General features: G+C 29.3%; 1 protein-coding gene across 3 annotated transcripts in view; it reads right to left on the reverse strand.

The window, feature by feature from the left end:
- Nucleotides 1-597: 597 nt before the first annotated feature.
- Su(z)12 (Polycomb protein Su(z)12) overlaps nucleotides 598-27,839 on the reverse strand; it is a 64,119-nt gene continuing 36,877 nt past the window's right edge. For 2 of the 3 annotated variants that reach the window (XM_076472739.1, XM_076472741.1), the window contains exons 4-15: nucleotides 25,708-25,779; nucleotides 22,092-22,147; nucleotides 19,958-20,050; nucleotides 19,184-19,381; nucleotides 16,776-16,981; nucleotides 15,283-15,433; nucleotides 13,518-13,732; nucleotides 12,134-12,291; nucleotides 9,614-9,709; nucleotides 9,068-9,173; nucleotides 7,027-7,106; nucleotides 598-3,307 (exon numbers count right to left, since the gene is read on the reverse strand). In XM_076472739.1, coding sequence (XP_076328854.1) covers nucleotides 3,082-3,307; nucleotides 7,027-7,106; nucleotides 9,068-9,173; nucleotides 9,614-9,709; nucleotides 12,134-12,291; nucleotides 13,518-13,732; nucleotides 15,283-15,433; nucleotides 16,776-16,981; nucleotides 19,184-19,381; nucleotides 19,958-20,050; nucleotides 22,092-22,147; nucleotides 25,708-25,779 — 1,657 coding nt within the window. In that variant the 3' untranslated portion in view covers nucleotides 598-3,081. The remainder of the gene's footprint in view (nucleotides 3,308-7,026; nucleotides 7,107-9,067; nucleotides 9,174-9,613; nucleotides 9,710-12,133; nucleotides 12,292-13,517; nucleotides 13,733-15,282; nucleotides 15,434-16,775; nucleotides 16,982-19,183; nucleotides 19,382-19,957; nucleotides 20,051-22,091; nucleotides 22,148-25,707; nucleotides 25,780-27,839) is intronic. The other variant, XM_076472740.1, reaches the window with a different exon arrangement.

The raw sequence follows: 27,839 nt of genomic DNA on the forward strand, positions 1-27,839 counted from the left end.
GGAGAGTACCCTTGTAGATGCCCTTGGTCATAACATTACAAAGTTACTCATTTGAAGCAATTCAACAATTTCAATTGGCACAAATTACCATCTTAAGGCCCATTTTGTTTTCAATTTAAACAGTTTACCATTTAAAAATTAAGGTTTAATTTCAAAGGAATTCATAAATATGATTACCACGTATTCTTATATTTCTTGGCCAGCCTACTTACTTTTAAAGAACACATCTAACATTAATTTCTTTCCAAACAAGTTAGTACCTGTTACAGGCTACTGAGAGCAAAGCTTTGCTTGCTTTAACACTTGGTATATTTTAAAACCTAAATCTTTTCATCATTACTAATATGTTAACATGTTGACTCATTAAATTAATACTTTCATATTTTCCATTGGCTTTGCACTTTCCTTATGACATGCAGAAGAAACAGGCCTTTCCTACTTTTCATGTAACAGGATACAATGGTGTAATTGATATGCTTGTTTTTTTATAAGCAGAATAAGCTACCAGTTTACTCATTATGTGAATCAGATTTAATGTGTGCAAGTTTCACAATTTTTGTTTCATTCTGATTTATTTAATATTAAAAAATACAAATCTTACAAGGGCTTCAACAATCATTTATTTTTCTAAATACACAATACACGAAGCTGGAAGGTGAGAGAACGCAGACACTCATTTGTGAGAGCACTAAACGTCCAATTTATGAAATCATTAAACAAATAACCACAATCATTTTATACAATTCACAAACAATTTACAAAATCTGTCTGGCATTAAATTAAGGCATTGAAGTTGCCAAACACTAGTTCAACTTTGGCAGTGATTTTTTTTTTCCTTTTCAGTTGTCTTGGTAACTGATAGTATGGTATCATATGAAATGGGATACAAACATCCACGGGCATTAGCGATTATTTGTTTTATCAACTTCACACAGTGAAGATCAGTTAAATAAATAAATTGCTCAGATATGCAGAAAAGTATGACAAACAGGTTAACTGAATACTGGCGACTGTTTGAACTACTAGGTTTAAAGTACCATCTAATCAGTTATACAATGCTGTTTATTACTGAATGGTATGAACTGCTACTTTGTGGTTAAGAAGTTCAGCACCATTAACTAGATAATTAGACATCTGACACAAACCAAGGACTAGATTAGCAGTCCATTTCAGTAAACTTACAACTAATTTTGTGAAGAGCTTTCAAAAAATGTAATAAACAGCCTTTTTTACAGATATGATATTACCAACTGTTTGACGTTCTAACAAAAAATATTTAACTACAATTAACAAAACTTTTTTTTAATAAATATGCTATAGTTTATGGAATTTTGAACCAAAACATTAATTTTATTCTTACTTTAATATGTTAAAGTTTCATCTTGTTAACATATTATGACCAATTACATATCTGCCATAAACCAAAGTGTTTACTTTGGCATCTTTTGTGTAGCTTGTCTGTCAATCTGGTATATTGTTTATGGTATGATGGTCACTTTGGCATTAAGCATGTAAGTCATCTTTGCATCTGGTGTTAACATGGCCATCAGTATCATCTATTATTGGTATTAGATATTTGTTTCAGTTACCACTTAAAAGCTTGATGGAACACATTTCATGATCAATTAAATACTTAGCATAAGTTGCTGGTTTTTTAATTACCCATTAAATGCTAACTATCACATATGATCAGTGATATACCTTAAAATTCTGGGATTGTGTAAGGCAGTTCCCTATTTAAATGTAGTATATAGACAGCTAACATCATAGAATATTTCACAGATACTATAAAAGTTGAAAAGACAAATCTTCCAAGTTAGTCTTATATGCTCTCCCTCATTTGACAGGTTTGTGTTGAGATTTATGACACTTGTAACATTTTTGAAAAGCCAGGAAACAACACACAAGATACAAATAAAATACATTTACAGCTGTCTCAAATTGCATTTTCAAGTAACACAGCACATTTTCACAAGCACTGAAACAAAGTTTCTTCTTCTTTAGATATTTCCACATATTATCCTACAGTGAGCAAATTTTGATTGCCAAGTGCAAAAAAAGGCAGCCTTTAAAAACTGTAATTATAGCAACAGCACTTGACACTATACTACATAAACTGGTCATAATAATAGTAACAAAACAAAACAGGGAGACCATTACTATCACTGAATGCATATACAGTGCCACTAGCATGAATCTAGATGAAAAACATTAAACTTGACCCTAGTAGACTAACATTTCATCAGTGATCAATTAATTACCATATGGCTGAAATGCTTCTGACAAAACACGACAAAAAAGATATTTCTTTTTCCTCTGCACTGGCAAGACTAAAATATATTTTGATCATTCAGAACTGGTCAGGAAGACAACAACTGAAACAAGAAGATTCAGTGGCAATTGTTTGTAAAGACAAGTTGAAAAGTTACTGTCTTGATAACGAGGGACTAATGATTAAATCATACTAAAACAAACACATTATCAGCAAACTGTGGTATTTTAAGACAAAGAAATGGACTTGCTGTATTTGCTAAACACACTTAAGACAACTGCACCATAACTACCTGTTCTTATTAATATGAACACTGTCAACAACTACAAAACTCTTGTCTTTTATAACAAAAATTTGGCAGTTTATTTTAGAGGGCACCTTCAAGTCTTGTCCACAAGACTGAAAGAGATACTTACATTACACACCTTCTTATGTAGATCTGTTGTTGGATGTTTTTCACATACATCAGGTATTTGTTAAATATCAGACATTGGTTCTGATTAAAGAACAAAAGAACCAACCATGAAGCAGTGGTTCAAGAAATGGACACACACACACACACACACAGAAAAAAAAAACTACTGTGCTACCTGTAACACAGTACTGACTGGTTCTGAGGAATGCTGATTCTTATGGATTGTGTCTTTAATCTTGTGAGACTTCCAGAAAACACTGACCTAATAATCTTTCCTGGAAACAACAGATCATACACACACATACACACTAAGTCTCTCATGCCACAACCACATTGATTCTGAACAGAGAACTATGTTTGTGTGTTAATTATAAAAGGATAAACTACTCTAATTTTAAGAAGGTGAACACTTAGGGTGCGGCTTGAAGTCTCCCTTATCTGCTTGTCGTTGCAGTTGAGTTATGGTTCTATAAACAACAGATGCACTGATCAAACCAAAGTCAAACAAGTTTGCCAGGTGCAACAAAAAATTGCTATACAAGTTCCTTCTCAAGACTTCATGGCCATGAAGTTCTACAAACATAGAACATGCCAGAGATATCTGACAGTCCCCAACAAATCTGAAAAAAACAACAAAAACATTATTAGACGTTTTGATGAAGAGAGAAAATACTGTTGTATGATTTCAATCTTTCACATACTAAGATGAAAAGCATAAAAATACATGACATTTCCCTAAAATTAACATATATTAGACAGTAAATACAGTAATAGTGTGTGTATATTAAGTATATCTGGGCAACATTATTTATAAAATTAAAATGCAAGAAACTATTAGAGTTTAATTTAGGAACTTGTCACTTAATTTATACAACAATAAAAGTGTTAACATTTCACATATTTCTGTATCAATTTAGTATGAACATATTTCAAACTACTAATGATTTATTATGTTTATAACAGTTGGAAAGTGCTCGGGATAAAAATAAATTAGATATATCAGATATAGATAGAATAGAAGACTTTAAATTCCTGTAAATGGCAAGTTTAACACAGAAAATTGCCCAAGTTATTATCTATTACTCTGCAATACAGTAATTAAAAATATTTTAAAGAAAGATTACAAAAAACAAAAAAACAGTTATCACTGTTAAATTGCAAGCCCACTTTTGGAAGAAACTTTTGTCATCAAGAAAAATTTAAGACTAAGGAAAGATTTTCAAAGTTTTTTATTTATTTATAGTCATTGTATATGCACATTAAAATACATGAATTCTGTCTAATTTCTAACCAGCAATAACAGTGCAAAAAACAATTTATGATATTAGCAGATGAAACAAGTACATAATTCATAAAAAAACTTAAAATGATCAGGAGCACTAACATTTTCATATAAAATAAATAGATAAATATACAAGATCATAACAATTACACTGAATTTAAATGAACATCATTATAAACATATGGTCAGTGTCATCTGCCTTTGGTAAATGTTAATAAACAACACTTAATTTATCTTTGATGTCAAAAAATAGTTAAGCATATATGAAATGCACTTCATTTTTTAAAATTAAGTATAGGTTTCACAGTTTCTCCATTACTTGAAGATTAAGATGTATTTAAGATTTTGGCATTAAGAATTCACACAATTATAATTTTAGGTAAATAGTTATACAGCATGAATGTCAAGTCTAACAACACAGATAAAATATAAGCTGATAATAATTATGAATTAACACCAGATATAGAAAATACTGGTTGTGGTGAGGACTAACCAGCAACAAAAAGACAAAGAAGTTGTCCTTTACTTACCACAGTACATTTATGTACTGAAGGTACTAATGCTGTTGATTCATTTATTATATATACATGTTAGCATCTATTGTAATTTGGGTAGTTAGTTATTTTCAACTTTGCAGTTTAACCATTTTGTGCCATAGAGCCTACAGATTTCTGCACTAATCCTCTTTCTACATATCCTTGCATAAAAGTATTTTTCTTGATAAGGTAGACAATGCATCACAGCAAAATGCTCAAGTTTACATGTGGTTACATGTTACATAGGTCACAGTAAATCATAAGAGTATTGCATATCTTCAGCAGAATAATATGTTTTCACAGACGTTTTGAAAAAATAAATCCTGGGATTTCTCAAATATTTCTTGTTATTTCTGCAGCTGTATATTTCTTTTTGACTACAATAAACTAAAGCACTAAATTTTCACTTTCCAAAAAAATCAAACATTAAATGTTGGGAGATAAAAATGATGTAGGCCAAACACATGTGCAAGTGATATTGGGTGCTATTAAAATATTAGTGAATATGACATCACAGAATAAAGGATTCTACCAGGAAATTATAATTTGTTTTAGTGGTTTTTAATTTTTAATGGGAGTTAATGACTATTTTAAAATGTAAAATACTTAAAAGTATATTAAAAAATAAATGTGAACTGAGCAATCATAGTGTCTTTATCCCAATTTTTGTAATTAAATTCAATGGGTGTGGCATTATCAAATCAACCTATTACTGCAAAGTTAGTAATACAAACAAAAAACTTCCATGCTATGAGAAACAAATCTTTTCAAATTTTATGTCTCATTTTCCTTTTAATCAACTGCCAGTTACAAGACTTCTTAAAGAAGTTTGTAAATGATATTTATGGAAACATCTATTTCAAAGCCACTCTATTTTACAAGAAAAAACCAACAACAATAGTTTGAGAAAATGACAAACTACACAACCTACCAATAATTAAACAGACAACTTTCAAAATAAAAACCAACCATGTCACAGCATCCCATACAAGTAACCCCAATATATAAATATAGCAGTAGTTTGGTAAAGGCCTCAGAATACAAACTGGCAGCCAAACCACAAATGAAAGAACTACAAGAATTAATTATACTTTCATGCAGTTCCACAGATGGATGGTCTGAGAGCAGTTAAAGTCAGTGAGAAGCAGATGCATCACTTTTAATACAGTGAATAATGACATGTAATAAGACAACTATTTCTTCACAGCTTGGGAAGCCAAATTGAACAGAATAGACAGAAGAGAAATATTGAGAATGACTCACATCAAATGACCTCTACCACTGTAGAAAAGAATGGGCTCTAAGAGCAAAGTACATACAGAAGTCAGTTGTTACTGGATCTATACATTAATGTTTGTTGACAGCAATGGACATCAAAGATGTTAACACACTTTCTTACCTTTGAGGACATCTTTACTAATGAGTTTAGGTTTCCAAAATTCTTGGAAAGAGGACTAAGGATTTTCTCTGATTCATGTGTAAGCAACTAAAATACCATGGTATTTCTGTTATAATATAATGTGCTATTTTGGCAGCTTGGCAAATGCAGCTGATGGTTTGTGAAGAGATCACTGCTACAATATACATTACAGTTTTCAATCGATGATTTCTACCTTTCTATTTGAATGACTAGCTTAATGAATAAGGTGGTGTTTTCAAGTAGGATAGGGGTCTTCTGTTCCTTCAGCACAAACCACAATACATTTGCTTGAATATCTGAACATTACCACCTTTGTTAACCAATCAAATTACAAAACTTGTTAATGAATTTGAATGTAACATTTCTTGCCATGTCAAGAGTAAACAGATCCTTTCTCCACATTCTACTGGCATCAACTGGAAGAAAACATTCATTTGAGCTTGATGACAGCCCCAATTGATGTTTTTCATTTCTATTCACTTTGGGTACATCCTCATCTAAGTTTTTTTTTTGTTTTTTTTGTCAACAGTAGGATACATTCCCACAGTCTCAGATTTCAGCTCATATAAATAAGACAAGCAAGCTCATTTCTGCCTCACAAACTGAAAAGAGGAATCATGCTAAATACTAACAGTAATCATGCACACTTAGTTTCATATGTTTGTTTTTCAAATAAAATAGCATTCTTTCTAGAGTGGATTTTTATTTATGTTTTCAAATACTGCACATAATAAATGGAAGAATTTCACATTCAATTACTTGAAATGCTGAGACTCTGTATAACTACATGTATGGTGTAAATTTAGTACTCATATTCATGCTAGCTAGTACCTGAACAGTATTACTAATCTCCTGTTGATATCTTTTTTTCTTCTCTCTCAAAATTTCATGCTTGTTATTTGTATTTCAATATTAGAATATATCAGATATCTACGTATTTATAATTAAATCATAAAAAAAATCTAAAAATTCTATGCCCGTCTGTATAGCCATGTTACACTTCTCACATCTGAAAACATTTGATACAAATAATATCTTGCATTTTAGACTAAAAGATTTACATTTAATGTTTACAGTCAAACTCAAATATATACAACATACCCATGTTTCATGACATGCAAGTTCCACATCTTCATTAAGTCTTTCTCTCCCTCATTCACATCCGTAAATTCATCAATCATCTACAAGAAATATTGATAGAAATCAAAATATTACAGTAAACCAAAGTTCATACTAAAACATAATTCTAAAGAGTTACCTCCAACTTCAATAATTAAAAAACACTCACCTATTTGTACACTTGTTTTTTTAAGAAAACCAAAGATGAGAAGCTAGTTTCACACTTATATTTTGTAACAAAAGACACTAGAATCTGCCCACTTTTTCGGATAACTCTGTATATTCATTTCAAAAACTCAGCCAAAAAACCAATCAAGGATATTTATCAAAATTGTTTCAAGACAGTGTCACAGGAAAGTTAAATTAACGAATCCACTTCCTATTTATTTAAATGTAAGATTTCTTCATTTTTCATGTCAAGAGTAAACAGATCCCTTATCCACATTCTACTGGCATCAACTGGAAGAAAACATTCATCTGAGCTTGATGACAGCACCAATAGATGTTCTTTAATTACTAAAAAAGTTGCATCTATGGTGTTAATTCCAACATATTTCTCTTGTAATTTAGTTAATAGTACAAAATGGCCTAAAGTTCCCCTTTTCAACTCATTGTGTCCACAATTGAAGTTATTTAATTGTTGCTTTAAAAATATTTATGTTGGTGCCTTATAAATTTAAAATAAACTCATTACAGTACAAAATATGTCATATAAATAGGCCACCTTTGTTAACCAATCAAATTACAAAACCTGTCCAAGAATTTGAATGTAACATTTCTTGCAATGGAGGATGTTACAAAAACAATAACACCCTGTCTTTCATTTCAATAAGTAGTTTTAAAATGTTTCCATTTAGTAACCATTGAGTTTTACAGTGTATTAACAGTCGCTCATGTTCATTTCCAAATACTTTGCACAAAGTAGCAAAGATCCTGGAATTTAAAGGACAAGATTTTACATAATTTATGAGCTTAGTACATTCTTGAAAAGTTGAACTCAAAAGTGAGGGCATAATTTCACAGCAAGATCCTTTCTATGAATTCTACAATGCACCCATACACAGTCTGGCATTATTGCTTGAACCCTCTAGAAAAGCCTGGTGTGGTGACCTGCCACTGCCCAAACTCTATCATTACTCAATCCAACACATTTTCTCCAGCAAATGCCATTTTGAACGATAAAAATCGTTGATAAGCTTAAAGATTTCATCAGCTGTTGTTCTTGTTCAAAGTGATTTACAAAATATTAAAATATTCAAACTTGTATCTTAAAAAGCACATCAGATTGGAATTGTGTGCTAATGCTGTTCTTTCATCCACTTGTAATGAAACAAACAAATTATTTTGTATTTGAGGTATGAGCATTTTCTGCCATATCCTCAATTCTGCATTTCACTGTATTATTGGATAGAGACAGCAAACTCAACAAATTTTATTGCTTTGTTCCATAAGCACAGTGTGTAATCTAATACCATGCAAGTAGCCTGTCTCAACTATCAGTTTTGAAACTTCACATGATACCAAAACCAAATTTTCATTGAAAGAATTCAATGCCTTCTTGCTGTTGTGTCTTGAACTAACTCAAATGTTATAGTATTCAATGGCCTCATTTGAGAATGACACGAATCCACCAACAGCAATGCTTGAAAGCCATGAAATTCATGTAAATGGCCAGTCCCACACAAAACCAGTCATACCATGTCAAGTAACATTTTATTGAGTTCATGATCTTGTACGATATTGATAGGATAATGTGGTATTTTTATATTCTTTTGAGGACTGGTAATGGGCCGAGGACCATACTTATGGAAACAATGCACCATGATAAAAGGTAAAAAATCCCTAAACATCAGATACTGTCACTGTCAAGTGGGTAAAATGGAATTTTTGGCCAGAATTTAGCAGCATGCATCCACTCAGGTTTAAGGAGTTAAATCATACTCAAAATGTACTATGATTAAAAATAATCAAATCAGCATAAGTAAGAGTTGAGTTTTCAAAAACAAAGATAACAGATACAAACAAGTTGGGTTTTTGTCCTAAGCCACTGAGGGTCATTCTCTCCTTCACTGTCAATATCAATTTCTTGTGGTCGTACAGCTAGACATGTTCCTGTATGATAGTAGAGCCTGAAAGAATAAGTTTTCTAATTAATGTAATAACCTCACTTAAAGTACTACTACTAGAAAATATTAAAATGCAGGTTATATGGCTAAAGAATGTGAAAAAACTTCTCATAGATGCATAAAAACAAGAACATCCTGCAGCATAGTTTCGACAACAGACTGAGTTCAGTGATTTCACCTTCTTTTTCTTGACCAAGTGAACTTCTTTACTTACAACGAATCAAAATCAAGTTTACTGTATAATCCAATAAAGTTCAGCAAATAAAAATGGAGCCAGTGTGATACATTCAGAACTGTAAGCGAGACACAATTAAGCACAGTAAAAATGTTAAAGTACAGTTTACAACACATTCAGAAAATGAGGTAGATAATATTTGTTACTAATTATACAAGCCAGAAAATTATTACTCAAACAATGTCTATATAATTATAAAAAAGCTGACCTGTTATGTCCTGATATGTATGGCCTTGGACCATCAATATCTGTCTCATCTGGTTCAAGAAACTCGGATAAGCTAGGAGGTGGTAATCTTTTTGGCCTAAAGTGTAAAATTTTATAAATTAACAACTTTAGAAAAGTTAAGTGTTTTAATACTGTACAAAAAGTTAGAGACCAGTAGGGAATATGGTAATTCAAAAACTTAAACTCTTACTTGTGTTCTTCTTTTACAAGTTAAGGTTTTTAGGAAATAACTGCTCATACCCCTCAGTTCTTGAAATCATAAAACATTCAGTACATTTCAGAAAAAATAAATCCTCTGCCAAGGTAACTTGAATTAATTTAATGACTACACAAATATAAAAAATGTAAAATATAGATAACATGTCAGAATTTTATCTTGAAATGTTCTAATGATGTATAATGACTTTTGTGTTTAACAATCATTTCTGTTTTTACAAGGTTCTGACAAATATCTGGTAAAATTGTTTCCACTGTTTTTAAAAGTTTTGTCATTTGATCAATTAGTGCTGTTGTGTAAGTTTCCAAATTAACATTAATACTTGGTACACTCTTTTTTAATAAAAGTGTGCCACATTTCAAGCAGTAAATTCTGAATTGCAATTACCATTTCTTTTCCATTATTGGGTAAGGCCAATGGATTGAACCTTTGAATGTTAGTGAATAAAGACTGAATATCAAAGATGACCATAACAAATTCGTTTGCATTAGGAAATTTTGAAATCTCTTGAGCAAAGGAAAAAATTATTTTTAATGGTAAATTCATTAATACTTAATAAGCTAAGTGCATGTACAAAATATTTAACATGTTAGGAGACATGGATAAACCAAAAATACTGAATCACTTGCAATTAGGCATTTTTTGATACTACCATGTTTCTAATATTTATTATAAAACTTTTGGTTAAAGTACCAGAAACATAAATGAAGCAGCATTCAATTTGAAGAAACAGACATTGTTTAAGCTACAAGTCAAGAAAAATGTTGGTATCTTTTGGTGATATTAAGCAAACACATTTTGTAAAATAATAAAAAATACAACAATTAGACAACTTTAGTTTTTAATAATCAAAAACACTAAATCTTGTTTAAACTAATTTCTGAATTAAGCTACCACTACACATCATTAATATAACACGATTTGTTGTAGCTACATATTTTGTTTCTGCAACATCAAAGAATAACTTCACTCTGCTTAAGATGTCAAGTGTACCATAATTTAATAAACTATTATTTAGACATTTGAAGTAAAAATATATATAAAATATATTGTTCAAATACAAAGATGAGATCAATCTCTAGTAATAAAAGTTTATGAATATTTTATCAAACAACTAAATTTTGAACAATATTTACTACACTGTTCAATAGCTAGTCAAAGTTTTGTGTTTGTTCTACATCTTAATATATACATCATTGAACTGTTAAGAAAACTTTATGGTATGATTGAAAAAAAACATTTTTTTATAAGCATGCATAATATTTAAAAAACCACATCTCTATTCTTAGAAACTGTGCAAATACTCAAGAATTTGAAAAAAAAAAATTATGTTTTGAATGTACTGAATTTTATGCACTTAGCTTCAATAAAAATTGGACCTTCAAATTTCTTTAAACATTTTCATGATATTTCTTACTATTAAATACTAAGTTTTCCTAACCAATTTTTTTTATTTATAAACAGGACTAAAAATACTGTAATAAACTCATGTCCTTATACCATAGTTACCAGTAATAATTCCCTGTTCTAAAACCCACTGGTAAAATGCTGACTGACACAATTCACTCATATATACACAAAAAATATTGAAGCATAAAATTATACACAAGTCATTTGCAAATGATACTGAGGGATAGTATACCACTTAAATACAGAAATACCTATATACCAACAAAAAATTAAGTCTAATGTTGAAAGTTATGCTGGTGATGGTATGCAAGATTTCTGTTGACCAAACATACTACTAAAAATCAAGCTTTACTTAGTGCTAAAACAAAAGTTAATAATTTATAAACTGAACTTATTTCTTAACAATTCTTTTTTATTATATAAAAGACCATTCTTCATATCCTATTTAATTCCCCTATACATTTTTCATTACCATACTCAACCTAATTGATCAGCAGTATATTAATGCATCAATACTTATACTGTAATCAGTATTTGACAACTTTATCATAAGTTTTGTGTCAATATAATATTAAAAAAAAAAAAATTTATACAATTAATATAAATTTCTAAAAAGTCTTAAAAAAAGCAAGATAATCAACTGTCTTTTGTTTTTTTAATTTAGCTGTCACTTCAACATGTCATATACTATCAAAGCAAGCATAGTTAATTCCCAGGCACAAATTCACAAAGCTGACAGACTAAAATCAAACTATCTATGGTTTATCATTCATATGATAAATAAGGCATTTCAAATTTTTTTATTATAAGACCTAGCTATCACATAACAATATTTCATCAGTCATTAACAAATTACACTTTTAACAAACTTACTTGCTAACCATAACATGGGTGACTGGTGTTCGTTGAGTTGGACCACTACTGTTAAAAGCCATACCTGTCTGCGAGTACAAATCATGAGGATTACCAACATATGAGCCATCATAGCAGTCATTAATGGACACATCTATTCCTGCCCCCTTAGGATGAGGCTGTGAGGAAATAAAACAATACTAAATGTATATGCAGTATTAAATCTCAACCTAACACCAAATGCTTTGCACAATTAAACCAGGCAACAACATTTGTAGAGCACTGAATCTATAAACACAAGTACTTATATAAAATTACAACAATAGTTCTTAACAAAAACAACTAGTCCACTAAAATGTTGTCATTTCTTTGAAAACTCTCACAGGAGTTGATTACAGAAAATAGCATTTCCTTTTGGAAAAGTTTGCTATTTCCTTATTTTGGGAAAGAAAAAATATGACACACTGCACTTCATAAAATAAAATGCTCAGTCATCAATGAACTAAAAACATAAGTTATAATATTAGTATCCACATTCCTTTCCCTGTTTCCCTAAATAAACAAATATCTCAAGTTTCATAAGCTTAGGACTTTCCATAATGCTCATACAAACAAATAAATGTCATGCCTTTTCTCTAAACAACTTAGAAATGTTCCCTACGACTTTTTTAGACTAATTCTATTTTTGATTATTTAGATGATACTGAAAATTTTCACATTTTGAAAGTTAAGAAGCAAGTCGGGTAACAAAATGTATTAGTAAAATATCTGAAACCATATTTTCCAAAAATATTCTATGACATGACAACACTTTTCCGAGACACTGGAAAAGACAAAAGAAATAAAGTATGAATCATTGATAGAAATATATGACATGGTAATTTCAATAAACTGAAGATGTACAACCAATCTGAAATTAGAATTTTATTATTTTTTTTTAATTTAGGTGTTAATACTGCAAATATAACACAAATATCTACCTCTGACCTCATGTTAATATACTTCAATCACCTAGATAATACAATAAAAGGATTAACAAATTTATTTTCAGTTGTGATTAGCTATTTTGTATTCATGTGATCACTTACAAAAATGAAGTCTTAAACTTGTCAGTAGCTTTGTACAGCTATGTTTAATAAATACTCTACAGTAATATTGTAAGAATACCATACTAAGACGGTGGTAAAAGGAACATAAAAGTTTAATAACACAACAAGAAAAACTTACAGAAGTGTAAGTGATTATACAAAATAAAGACAGTTTAACTTCCCTTCCTTGTTTCTGGTATGTCAGATGAATTGTAAATTAATAAGAGAAGTGTTAATAACATGCAGGTGTCCTAAGTATGATACACCAAAAAGAAAACAACACACACACATTAAAAGAGACATAAAAATGAACTTACTGTATATGTAAAAATAAAGCGACTGTGACATAATTTGAGATGTTTTAATAGAGAGTAAAGTTCTACACAGTTCAAAGAGCACCAAGGACAGTGTAGATCGTCCCTGGCTTCTGTTTGCTGTCGAGTATTGTTGTTGTAGAGGAATTGGTAGAATACTCTTTGTGGCTTCTTCTTTGGTTTTTCTACTGCCCGAACACCTCCACCAGATCTAAGATCTATAGAAAAATAATGTTATCATGAGATTTCTTTGTTATTAAAAACCTCCAACTACTAGTTCTAAATAAGAATGATTATTAACCATAATTAAATAAGTTTTTTCTTCTAAAAAAATGAAATTACAGTTGGTTGAAATATTTAGCCCATAGATCAGAGTTTATTTTAAACATCACTATCACTTAATAGGTTAATTCAAACATCAATGTCTACTACTATCTAACAAAGTTACTAAGATGAATGGAAGTTAACTGAGAATTAATGTTTTCCTAAGTTTAAGGGTATAGCTACAGTTTTATATGAAGTTCTTAAGTTGTCCAATAAATACTTAATAATGGAGAAAAAAACAACTATGAATTTGGATTACATCAAAAAAATGTATAATGTGTAATCTTCTGTCACAGTTTGTAATCAAATGATTCAAATGTAAAGAAAAAATATTTTTATACATTGTGTTTTAAATGTTTCATCAACAAACATAAAAAACAATAAAAATATTATGATTTTCTTGAGAACTTCATTTATTAAAAAAATTTGTGTGATGTACCACAAATAATTAGAAAGATTCATTGAACAATACTAATAACTAAACAATTTTATCTGAAAACTTGTTGCACTTAATTAAAAAAAATGCAAATTCACTTCAAAATGTCTAAAGTAAAAACTAAAGTTATGATAAACGTAACTGAATATAAATATTATTGAATCTACAAATCACTGAAGTTTGTTTTATACTTTGGAGAGCATTCATTATTAATGAGATACAAGTTTCCTTACAAGACATCAACAGATGTGTGAAAGAATATTTATTCATAAGATGTACTAAAGTCTATGTACAATCAGCTATACAAATGCTTTTGACAGATGTTAATTTTTAGCTAGAAGTTGTAACTACTGCAGTCATCAAAATAAGCATCAGTATAAGCAAAAAATATAGCAATAACAACAAAAGTTGGAATTTTAAGACAAATAGATATACTTTTAATGGGAATTTTTCAAAATAGTGTCACTCAACAAGATTTGGGAAATTTCAAAATATAAAAAACAAAAAAGTAGATGAAATTGTACGTTTTTTAAAGCTTAAACAAGATACTATTTAGCAAATTTTTACTAACTTTTGTGCTAATTAGTATAGTAATTCCACTACAAGAATGAAAAAATAACCACGTGTCAACAACACTGTTTTGTCCAGAAAGGGTTATTGTTACTTTCATTATCAGTACTAACTGGTTTCAATACATACATTTTTTTTTTTCATTTTTTTTTTTAAATAAAAGGGTTATTTTGTAATTTTAGCTCAGTATTTGGATTAAAAAGTAATCTAAATCTCTTAACTGGCCAAATTCTGCAAGATATTATTAGAATTACTGCTACTGATTTCTATCTAGAAATACTTCTGTAGGTAATAACCTTCAAAATGCCAGTCCAATTAACTAGCAACAATATTTTAAAATATAGTGATATTTAAATTCCTATGGATGAAAGAGTAACTACTTAATATCTAACATTAGGAAACATTTTATGTTACCCTTTTTTCTTATTAATTTCTTACTCATTTTGCTTGGGCGTTCTTCGTGATAGCTACTGAGAAACATGTGGTCAAGAGATGGTATTTCATCTGAACCATTGATGAAAGAATCATTCCACGCCAGATAGAAAGACACCAAAGGACTGTTGTTGAAAACATCAAACTGACCAATAACCTAAAACAATAAATTATTTAGCAACTAAAAAAATCTTTGACTGTATTTGACTACTTGGCTAAACATAAAGTTAAAACATAAATAAAGTCATAGGTTGATGTATTTTGGAGTTTCTAACTTTTCTTTCACAAGAACACCAATGGCAAGAAAAGTAGAAATAGAAGAATACCAATTAACAAACATTAAAAACACAACAAAAAGCTGTTGCAATATAGGATTAACATTATATGCTTTAAAAATCTTTGCTGAAGTCATAAACAAAACAAAAACACCAAAAATGTGTAAGTTTAGTTTTATTCAAAATTAAACATATTTAAAATCCTAAAGTCCTAATACCAACTAAAATATTTTAACCCAAGAAAACCAAAAATTCCAATCTTTTCTGTCAATACAAAAAAATAATAAAAATAAAAAGGTGATTACCATGTCTCAATACTGCTACATGTTCTTACATAATGTTCTTGTTTCCACTTAAAAGTATTTAAAAAACTTTGGCCTACTTCTTGGCAGCTTCTGTTTGAATGGTTTATCTTCAACATCACAGATTATAAATATTCCATTTTCTTATCCATTCAGCTAATTAAATTGGTAGATTTGTTTTATATAAAAAACATTCCCTTAAATCTGTGAGTTGTTTACCCTAGGACAGTTGCTATTAAAGTAAACTGCAGACTGCAGTACAGTGCAAGACTTCCATCATGATGGTATAGCAAAACGACCTATAGTGGAACCCCTCTAAAGCAGCCACCTTTGGGACTGAGACAAACTGGCCTGATTAGAGGGGTTCCACTGTACATAATTAGGGATTATGTAAACAAAAAAAGGGACTGTGATTGAATGACCGCTTTCAAGGGGTGACCGAATCTGAGGGGTGGCCGCTTAAAGGGGTTCCACTGTATATACATAAACTTGAGATATTTGACTTTCATGTACTTAGTGGCTAACTTTGGTGCTCTGGGTTGAAAAAGGTTACTAAAAATTGTCTGCATCATCATACTATTCAAGAACTTTGATGATATTAGTTTCTTCATATATGGTGCAAATTGTGCACAAATATAGTTAATCATTAGCCATCTTGAATGTTTAATTTTTCTTTATTTTGGCATCTTTAAGTATATTTTCCCATAAGTTTTGAAATGGTTTTAGTTAGCCACTGCAAGATAATCATAGGGGTGCTTTAAGGCTAACTACTAAACAGCACTTTATTCTAACAGTTTGAACTTCAATATAAATATACTTTAAAAATTACATTTACATTGCTCTCACACAAATATTTTACATGATACAATTCCTCGTGTACTGAAAAAGAAAAAATCCAACTTTTGTGTAAAGTTAAAATTACCTTATCCTTACTGTCTATAAATGTCTCCCACGAGGATGGCTTACGTGGAGAGGCTTTTTGTCCAAACTCCTGCAGTACAAGTTGATACTCCCCATCTGTTAGTAGACACTGTTGTATCTTGTCATATACAACCAGCTCAGCACCAAACTGCCACAAGTCTTCTGGAGAACCTTTGTGATTTTTTCTTCGTTTATGTGGAGGGTCTTCTGTTTAAGATTCATTATTCTACACAAAACTTTTACTGCATGACATGTGCAGTAGTTTATCCAAATATATAAATTTAACAAATATTTTGTTAAGCTAAAAATCTGTACAAGGACAAAGTTTTAAAATATAAATATGTCAATAAAAAAAACAATCAGCTGTAACATATTCTAACAGAACTAAATCCTGAATGAAAGACAGATTGCTTTAATAGATAACTCCAATAAACTGACACTAGACTACACCATATTTTTTCTTCAATATATGAAGTTTAGTAATCAATATATATACACATACAGTCAAGTTTTTGGTTAAATCAGATTAGAACCACTCATATATCATTTTTTGAGCTTCAATTTTAATAACACTAAAATACTATATACATACAATTATTTTTAGAACATGTACCCACTAATGATTACAAAAGTAAATTCAGTAGTTTTGTTTTATTTAACTCTTAAGGTTGAATTTTGTAGCCAATTTAGATTAATTGCACATAGTATAAAATTGAAAGGCTTTTTAGGTCAAAAATTTGTTATTCATGCAATTAATCCATCAATATTATGTTGGTGATATGTTCCAGTTTGATTTTACAGAACTGCTACAAATAGTTTGAAATGCAAATTTCATAATTGTTTAATTTAAATTAAAAGCAAGGAAGAACGAAGAATGACGTAAAGCAAATTTATTTTTAAAATACAAACATTTATTTCTTTTATGTAGTTAAACCAAGCATCTTTTACATAAATTCTTTCTTTAGGTTAGATAATAAAACTATCTCATAGAGAGAAAAATAAAATAAAATACCACCGTTCATAAAGCATAATTAACTCCAATTTTTTTTGTTGCCCCACTCCAAACACACAGTGGTATTAAATTACTGCGTGTGTATTTAGTTGGAAAGAAAATAATTTTTTTATTCAAAAAGTTATTCATTTTGAAAAATAGAACTTGCAAATTTATTCCTTTTTTTTCGATGACAGTGTATTAATAAACCTTCTCTTGTTTCAGACTAAATGATAGACATTCGGAACAAAATGTTAACCTAAAAAGACCCAAGAAATGAATACAAATGAGATACACACGATATTGTATACTACATGAATTTAAAATAGGTTCAAAAGCTTCAGAGGCTACAAGAAATATATATGTACAAGTTATGGTAAAAATTCGTCAAACATTAGGAAATGTCAATGATGGTTCACAAAATTTTGATCAGGAGAATTTAATTTCACAGATTTCCCACATACTGGAAGTTCAAGATCAACTGATAAGCATGCCCTGCAAGCCAGAGCTAAAGCAAATCCAAAGATGACCATGCAAGATATAGCTCAACAACTCCATACAACAATCATTACCACCTCTATGAGCCTTGAAAAAGTTTTGAAACTTGGACAACGGGTTCTGCATGGTTTGATGGGCAATCAATGTGCTCAGAGGGTCACCATTTGTTTATCTTTGAGAATAAGACATGTTAATGAACCATTTCTATAAAGAAATGTTGCTGGCAATGAAAAGTGGGTTCCTTGTGAGCATTTTCAACATAAGAAACAATGGTCAAATTTCTGTCAGACACCTGTTCAAACATTGAAGAGTGGTTTACACCTAAAAAAAAGTGTTTTTTTTTTGTGGGACCTAGAAGGTGTAGTCTATCACAAAATTTTGAATTCAAATCAAACAATCATGGTTGGAATACACTGTTATCTGTTGAGTATTTACACCAAGCAATTAGTCAACTGAAAAGGCGTAATGATTTTTCATGACAAAACAAGACCACACACTACAAAATCGACCCAATATTAAAATGAAATATGAATTGAAACAAAAACATACAAGTTTCAAATGATATCTAACACATTTTCAAACTGATTTGTTTATATTCACTATAATTTAGCATTTTAAGAATTAAGAATGAATTCATTCCAAACTGTCTAAATTTCTCCCAAAATTATTTCTGTAAGACTTACGCTTTTTGAATTATAAGATCTATTTTAAATTCCAGAAGTCATGGGTAAGAAAATATAAGGTTCCCTACATCTTGCAAAGAAATAGAGACCAGTTTGTAGCTCGATTATAAGAATCAATAATATGGCTAGTAGGCAGTGATAAATAACTAATTTATATTAGTAACAGAGATAATGATTACTGATAAGCAGATTGATTTCTTTAGCACTGATATCAGATATAAAATAACCATTACTTACCCGAGTCACTAATATCTCCATTGCAGTAACCATTTTGTTTGGATTTATTCCCATGAGCTATGACTCGAAGCAGCAGAACATATGACTTGACTAGATGTCCATTGGAAAGATTAAAATTGTCACTTGGAACAGAGATGGCAGTAGATTTATGAGGTGGGTTATTTGGGTCAGGGTTTCGAGGTACTTCACATCTTCCTACTAATGAAAAATAATTAACTTTAGCCATGGACTTTGAGATCAGAACAGCACAGATATAACTATATATCAATATCCTATTAAGAAGTAGAGTAATAAATGGAAAAATTTAGATATACTTTAATTTACTAAACACAAAAAATTTGCAATATAAAACTATTAGATATGAATGTTTCTCATGAAAACTACAAGGAAATATTTTACAAAACAGATGTAATATATATTTATGTAACAAACTAAATTTTTTGTAACACTAAAGAATAAAAAAAGACAATAGACAATTATCATTAAGGTTACTTGAGTTTCTCTCACTTCATTGTAAATCACTGAATATTTCACAACAAAAGCTAGCACCAAAGAATAAAAAGTTAAAAATGTTTTATGTATTAATGAAACCTGTTAACGGTTGGAGAGAAGATTAAACATTTTAAATACTTCTGTTATATGGAAAAATACATATTTTACCAACTATAAGTAGCTTGTCATTAAACCATTTTGAGATGCAGTAAGATGTAAAAAGATAAAAATTCTTTAAATTCCTTCTATAATAATTTGAACAGAACTTACATTAATACATACCTGATAACTGTATTATAGGACAAGAAACATCCTTTCTTTTTTTGTGGCAAATTTTGAGCAGAATTGCTTCAACTGTGACAAGGTCTCCACCAACTAGGAAGGGAATAACAAGCCTTGAAAACTGAACATCTTTTTGGAACTAGCTTTCATTTTATGCATTCAATGGATTCTTGAATTTTTTTACAACTTCTACATATATAATAAAGAAAGAAGCTACGGTATCTTGGCTGTGTTCATAGTACAAATAAATATTACACTATTTCAATTTACAAAATCTATAATTGCTTTAAGCATTAGGTTAATTCAGTTTCTTTACATTTCTTTCTGCTCGATTTGCTTTCCACATTTTTAAAAACTAGCAAAAGCTACAAATAGCTTTTTCAATACATTTTGCTACAATTATTTGGATTTCACAGGTCTTGGCTGATTAACCTGGCTTTACAACACAGTGTTTTTCAAAGTGCAAGTGTTTTTTTGCATCTGTTAATTAACTTTATAACTACTGGTTTTTCTACAGGTAGGGGTCAGAGGGGTCATACATGGGCTTGTATTCAAAATTTTATTGAACTACTATTTTCTGAAAGTACATCATTACGTTTAGCATTAATTTACAATTAAGAGACTAACTAATGTATACAACTAAAATTAGTCTCTTGCTTTAAAAGTAACTGTTAAAATTTTAAAATTTCTAAATATCGTTTTTTTTTTTAGTGTCACACTGTATGTTTGGTCAAAATACGTTTTATGACACCCACAGTACAATATTTAGTTTTTTATAAATTATAAACTCAAATTACCAATATTTACAAGCTAGAATATACAATAAGAACTCCCTATCTTTTCTACTTATTATTATTATTATTATATTTAGCAAATCTACCACTGTGGCTCTGCCCCTTTTCCATTTTTGGAAATACTTGTTTACAGACACCAACTCTGCTCTGTTAAGTATTTATAACCAATCAAAAGCTAAGATTTTCTCCCATATAGTTTTATCAGCCTTTGTAAATTATCTAGCTTTAGAAACAGGTCTTTTGGTTGAGAGCTCAATGAGTAGAGATGAAACAAAACAGTGATCGGGTACAATATTTTTTAGACCCAATACAGCTAAGTAAACCTGACAAATTACACAGAGAAATTATGTTGTATTGATACAACTTGTAATTTTTTTTTTTAAATTTCAAAATGCTTAGATAAATCCTAATAAGATTATTTTGTTTTACAACCTCCACATGCTCAATTTAACTAGACTTAGCAGTTTATGACAAGCAAGTTCAAACTTTTTCTGTTTTAACAAAAATAACTGAAAGTTAAGAATTTCTTTGCAAACAGTAATAATACATATAAATATGTAATGTATCATAACTAAAAGATGATTGTATTTTACAAAATACTGATGCACTAGTACTGTAAAGCTTTGTAAAAGCCACTTTTACGCTATTGGTTATATAACACGAGTTTCACATGCAACACGATATCAAATTCTGTGGCGCTATTGTTAGCCATACATGGTTAAAAACCTAATATAAATACTTGCACAATGTTACAAGATTTAAGCTATTTAGAATAAACAACTGTGACCTCTTGTTATGAACTTCAATCATTCTAGAAAAAAAAAAGTGCAACTTGATTTACATTTTTTTAAATGATGTATACTGTTAAGGTAAATAAAATATACAGCTTTTCTTTAAAAAAAGAGTTTGAAATATATTTACATGGTTATATAGATAACACAAATGAAACTTGACAAGTTTAAGATAAAGAAACATTTTTAATTTTAAAATTAAAATTACTTTGCATGTTAGATAGTCAACATTCTGAAAGAGAATAACTCATGATAAATCTTTAATTACAAAAAACTTGATGAATAAAAAAACCTGATATTTTGTGTATGGTAGCCTTGTAATATTAACTGATAATCTGCAAAACTTTGCCAAGATTTGAATACATTATAAAAACATTATACTGTGACTACTGTCACAGATAATTTGGTTAGTGCCAGCTGGGTGGAATCCACTCAGCCCAGTTGTACAGTTAAAGATAACAGGCTGCTGCTCCTCACATCACATCACTGTAAAGTCTCTAAACCTCACACATAAGATGAAAAATAAAAAAAACCTTTATTACTTATTACCTTTAGATGAGTAATCATGGATCCCAGTGAAGGTGAGAGTTAGATTTCCTAGGGGCCTAAAGTTAGAAACCAATACCATCAGATTATCTTTTGAATCTATTAAATTATTCAATACAAACATCCTTACAAAATCAATAGCCCATTATACAGATTTCAACAAACATCCAAGCTATGACTTTTTTGACCAAATTTTATTATCCAAACATTTACAAACAATAATCCAAATTAATCACCTTGTGATCATTTTCAGCAATAGAAGCATTAAATTCTGGTTTAATGTTTAAGGTATGAAACACACTTGCTTAGAGAGAATGCTAATAAATCCCACAATATACTGCACTTTGAGCTGTTTCATCACCAGTGAGAACAGGCAGATCAATCTTATACAAACAAACTTAGCACTGATGCCTGTGGAATTTAACTGAGAAAGTTGCTTTATTCTATGGAGCTGTTATACTCCCCAGAAATCTACTCATTGAAGAATATACAACTTCACACTTTAAGAACAGTAAAAAGAGATAAACAGAAATGCAAATTTTGACTGTTTAATGTATTGTAATTACATATACCAAAAGTGGAGATTATAAAATATTATTTGCACTGAGAAAATTAAATGTTAACAAGAAGTTATTGCATAAAACACATTTAGTGTTTATTTTATCTACCAATTTTTGGATCACTACTTTAGTAATTTTTCTTACAGAGTGCAAGTCACAGTCCAGTCATGATAGAAATGTTTTTTGTTTTTTTTTACAAGGTAGAACAAATTAGAAGTACATAAACTGGAAATTTTCAGTACACACCTATATATTATTTCACAGATGAAGAGGTTTGACACTCAGTTCACTGGTATAAGTTGACACAGCAATATTCAGCTGATTATTATAAATTTTGATATTTGGTATGAACAAATGTTTCATATTTCAAAGTTCAAAAGAGTATAAAGAGTCTATACATGAAATTATAACATTCTCTATCACCCAAACTAGTTGGGTTGATGAAAGTTCATTCAGCCTAAAAGTGCAGTATATTCAGCTGCTTAATATCTGTGTGTGTTATTCATCACAGGCAGACACATAGTTCAAATTGTACTACTGCACAGGGAACAAAACTCAAGCATTAAATTTAGCTGAAAATTAGATAATCTTAAATACTTTATTATTAAAGAACACACAAGTGTGTAAATAAATAAACAAATTCTGATACAACTTCACTTAATCCTTTCTGGACCAGAATTGGGTGTGTTAATATTCCTCAATTTTTTCTCTCCTCCCAGTAGAAAGAGTTAACCCTACTGCATAAATCTTATTAAAATTGTACCAAATAGTATCTGTTTCTACTTAAAACAGTTAACATGACTATGTTGTTTTTGGTTTTTTATCACTTTTCCATTATAAAATTTTGTTTAGACACCTTTTTTACAAAAACAAATTCAAAACACATCTTTTCGCCTTAGAATTTAATATTTTTTCCCTCATCAATCAGGAAGTTCCACTTTATATATATAGTCAATTTCAATGTAACTGATATTAATCAACTTATTTCTTTGACACTTTAATTTTGCAATAAATTTTGAAATAAAAAGAATTTCTAAAGAAATTATAAAAAATCCCAGATTTGTGGTTCATTTGTAAGTCTTCTAAGCTTCCAACTACACTCTCTTATTATTCTCTGCAGGAGTTACATGTAATCACTTCTTCATAAAACCATAAGTTACTTCTCATATCACTTTATTTACTTTAAATTGCCATAAGTAATTTATAATCTGCTCTGTTCAATTGTATTTAAAGACCTATTCCTCATTTATAGTTGCTACCACCCTTTTATATGATCTCACAGTATGTGATAGGAACAGAGGCCTGTAATAGTAAAACTTCAGACAGAGGAGGAAAATCACAGAGAAACATGACTTTGCTAACTGTATTTTCAAGGAAGGATATATTCTTAACAAATAATAAATGCTCTTGGATGAAGACAAGAATTCTAAAAGAATCTTTATGTGCATTATTGAAAAGCAAGACTCCTTGGAGCTGCACAGAAATGCAAGTTTGATTTAAAATAGTTAAAATTATTTTTAAATAAATTTAAAAATTTGATATACAGATGTGTGGTCAAAATGTGAAGCATGCTCAATGGTCCAGAAAGGGTTAAAACATGATGAAAATCAATATATACACACATTTTCTATTTGTATATTTTAACACTTCCATCAAAGTTAAACGATGACAAATATGCATGTACACCACTATTTACAAAATTCACCATTGGGCCAGTTTTTGACAATGAGTTAATAAATTGGTTTGCTATATTTTACAAGTAGTAATATGGAATTTTATTCTTTAGTTTTCTGTATTATACACACTTTTGAATTGCTTTAGAGCTCATGAAGTCAAATGAATATTTATACTACTAACATTATGATCATGACCAACAATAAACCACACAATGTGATACAATTCCAATCACTATTCATGTGACAATTTTGTTGAAATTTGGGTGTACTACTTGCTTTTATAACCACTTAATAAAAATTTTGAAAACTGAAATCTGCTGGATAACTAAGTCTCCTCTGAATGTGTTAATTGTCTGCATCCAATTAACATCTTTTTAAATATAATTTTGGAAAATTCTATTTTAATTAGATGTTGCAAATCAAAATACAAAATATCTTCCAAGAGCTTATAATAATCAAATTAACAGACTAGTTGTAGAAGTAAAACAATCATGTTGTAGCAAGTTGCTGTAACTTAAATCTCATTTCTTCATTAGTCTCTTACATGATTAATTAATTAATTACTCTATTCATTAATACTCCAAATAACTGATAAACACCTTTTCACTTTACAAGATACAGTGAGCAACACTGCTCACATCTGTAAATTTGCAAATATATGAATAAATACTACCAATTTCATCAACATACCATAATTTTATATGCCAACTATCACTTTGTTATGTTTATACCACATTCAAAATCAGATTTGGTTTGGAACTTTTATTTGTGATAAATGTTTAAAAAGTGAAGATAAATTCACTATCTTTCTCAGTTATTTAAGCTAATTAATAAAGATGGGATGTTCTTAACACAAAATTATTTTAAAACAAAACCACACCCCACTAAACTCAATGGTCTTTCAAGTTCAGTAAATGTATCCTCTCACAAGTAATATCTATTATCCTAAGATATTAGTTATTTTTCATGTCCTCAAATCTTCCAAAACACAAAATTAAAATCTATATAAAAGAAGTTGCCTGGTGAATTTATTTATATATAAGAAACAGTATGAAATAATAGCTATTACCATGTACAACAATTTATGTTCTTTCAGAGAAGTTTATTTCACCACAAGCTTTAAGCCATTTTTGCCAACAGCTTAGTAATGTTAAAACAAAAAATAACCTTCATTTGCTAATGATATTTTTTAAACTGAATTTTACACATGTATTATTTAAATTCTTGTGGGAAAGAAAAACCTCTTAGAAAAATCTACAAATGTTTCCAGTTTCTTTTAATTCAAATCTGTAAATAAGTAAAAAAAACTTAAATAAATAATTACATTTGTATTACAAGAAGTAGAAAGAGAATTTTTAATCAGTATTGTTTTAATTATTTTACCCTCGAGTTTCTGAAGCTTTCTTGAGACGAGCCTCCACCCTGGCTAATATAGAATCTACTTTAAATGTTTTCCTGAAAAAACAAAAGTGAAATTCATATTTATCAGAAAATATTAACTAAAACTTAAATTATTGAAAATTTTTATATAATTTCAGTACAATGTTTTTAAAACAATATTCATAATGTTCAATTATGAGAAGTGTAACTCAATAATTAAGGTAAATTGTGTATTTACTAAATGCTGTTTTAATTGTTGATACGTAACTATTTCAGACGAGATCGATATTTGACAGAACTTCGTGGATTCATATGTACACACACACAGTACAGTACAACTGAACTACTAAATTACACTTCAATTTTGTACGAAGTCTTATTTTGCCTCCTCGTGACATTGAAGAGCAGGAATAACATCAAAACCTGATGTCACATTTGTAATTTTCAAAAACTTCTCTTATATTTATCTCTCCAGGATAAAAATGACTTTCTAGTTCATACAACAGAGTAATTAACAAATTAAACCACTAAACTTAATAATTCACCTACATATTGAAACTTATCAAATCAGGAAGGTTCAATTTAATCAAAACTTTAGTTTAAAAAGTCTAACCATTCTTTTTACAAGTGTTGAAAAAGAATTTTAATTTTAATTTCAATTCTATCAATATATAAAAACACAAAACATACAAAATTATTAATACTATCTACATTAAACAATCTTTTTATTTATCATGACACAGATTAGTCTATTTCTTGGGAGGCAATATCTGTTGTAACAAATCTCTCTCTGGAACATTAATGACTAACTGTTCTGTTACTCTTTTTAGTCATTATCTCTTCGTATTTTGCTGGGGATTGATTTTATTTCTAACCAATCACTAGTAATTCCATGATTTCTACCAGTGCAAACATTGCCTTTGTTTATTCATCTACTTAGGTATTAATCTTGTATTTTAGACACTACCTGCTCTTATCAATCTCTGTTTTAAGCTTCAAGAAATTTTCCAACAAGATTTACATATTTTAAAGTTTGGCCAATTGGGTTTTGGTTTAATCTGTTCTTGCTACAAAAATTAAATTTCCAGATGAGGATTTCTTTTTACTTACTGAAAAATTGGCTCATTACAAGCATTTCATATCTGTCAAACATATGGTGTGGTATTATCAAGTGAAACTGATTTCCTCAAAAAATATTAGATAAGTCTACTTCATAATGAGGTTTGACAAGATAAATTAAGAAATTAGACTGAATTTAGCTAAAACACACACACTGTCTTTGTGTTGGTAACAATTAAAAATTGTTTTTATCCTGTTATAAGTCATATGCAGTGTGTTTATTTCTTTATTTAAAGTCAGTTTTAGCTATGACAATATTATAGTGAGTGATTTATATTTAATTTCTTACTCTTTCAAAGGGTGGTGGATAAAATATAGAAGAAAAGCAGCCTAGAGAAAATGTAATGTGTGTCACTCTAGGAGAAATTCTTTTTTCTTAATATTTTCTTGTAGAATTAGGAACTTAAAAGTTATATACTACTATAATTTGGATTATTAGCTCACTTTTATGCTATACTAATTGGTATAACTAATAAAAAGGAGTTTAATAAAATTTTGAACAGAAGATATTAAACATTTCTGTCATGAACAGCAAAGAATATCCAAGATGAGCAGGTTTAAGGAACGTTTTATTGTGAAACATGATTTTCAGGATAGGAAAAACTTGTACTTATTTTCAATTTAAAATTTTCATATTTTACTTGTGTAATCTCTAGAAAATCCAAAATGAATATAATTTTTTTTTTTAAATAATATTGTATATATTATCTGTGCTAACTCCAGGGCCATTAGAAACATTGTCAAAGAATATTAAAAATAATGGTTGACAACCCCAGTTCTTTCCATTTCTGTATTGACCATGAAATTAAAAATTACTTGTATTCACTGTTTAAACCTTTATTTTTATTTCTGTTTTATTTTTACATAAGTAAAAAGGTTATTTAAATGCATGGTGGTAAATTTCCTAATGTCAAAATTGTGTATGAACCAATTCTGTAGAAAACAAGACCAAGACAAAATTCAGATGCTCTATGAAAGATGAAAATATACTGTTTAATGATAATTCTAATGTTAGA

Source organism: Tachypleus tridentatus, chromosome 12 (assembly GCF_004210375.1).
Source record: "Tachypleus tridentatus isolate NWPU-2018 chromosome 12, ASM421037v1, whole genome shotgun sequence".
NCBI classification, from domain to species: Eukaryota; Metazoa; Arthropoda; class Merostomata; order Xiphosura; family Limulidae; genus Tachypleus; species Tachypleus tridentatus.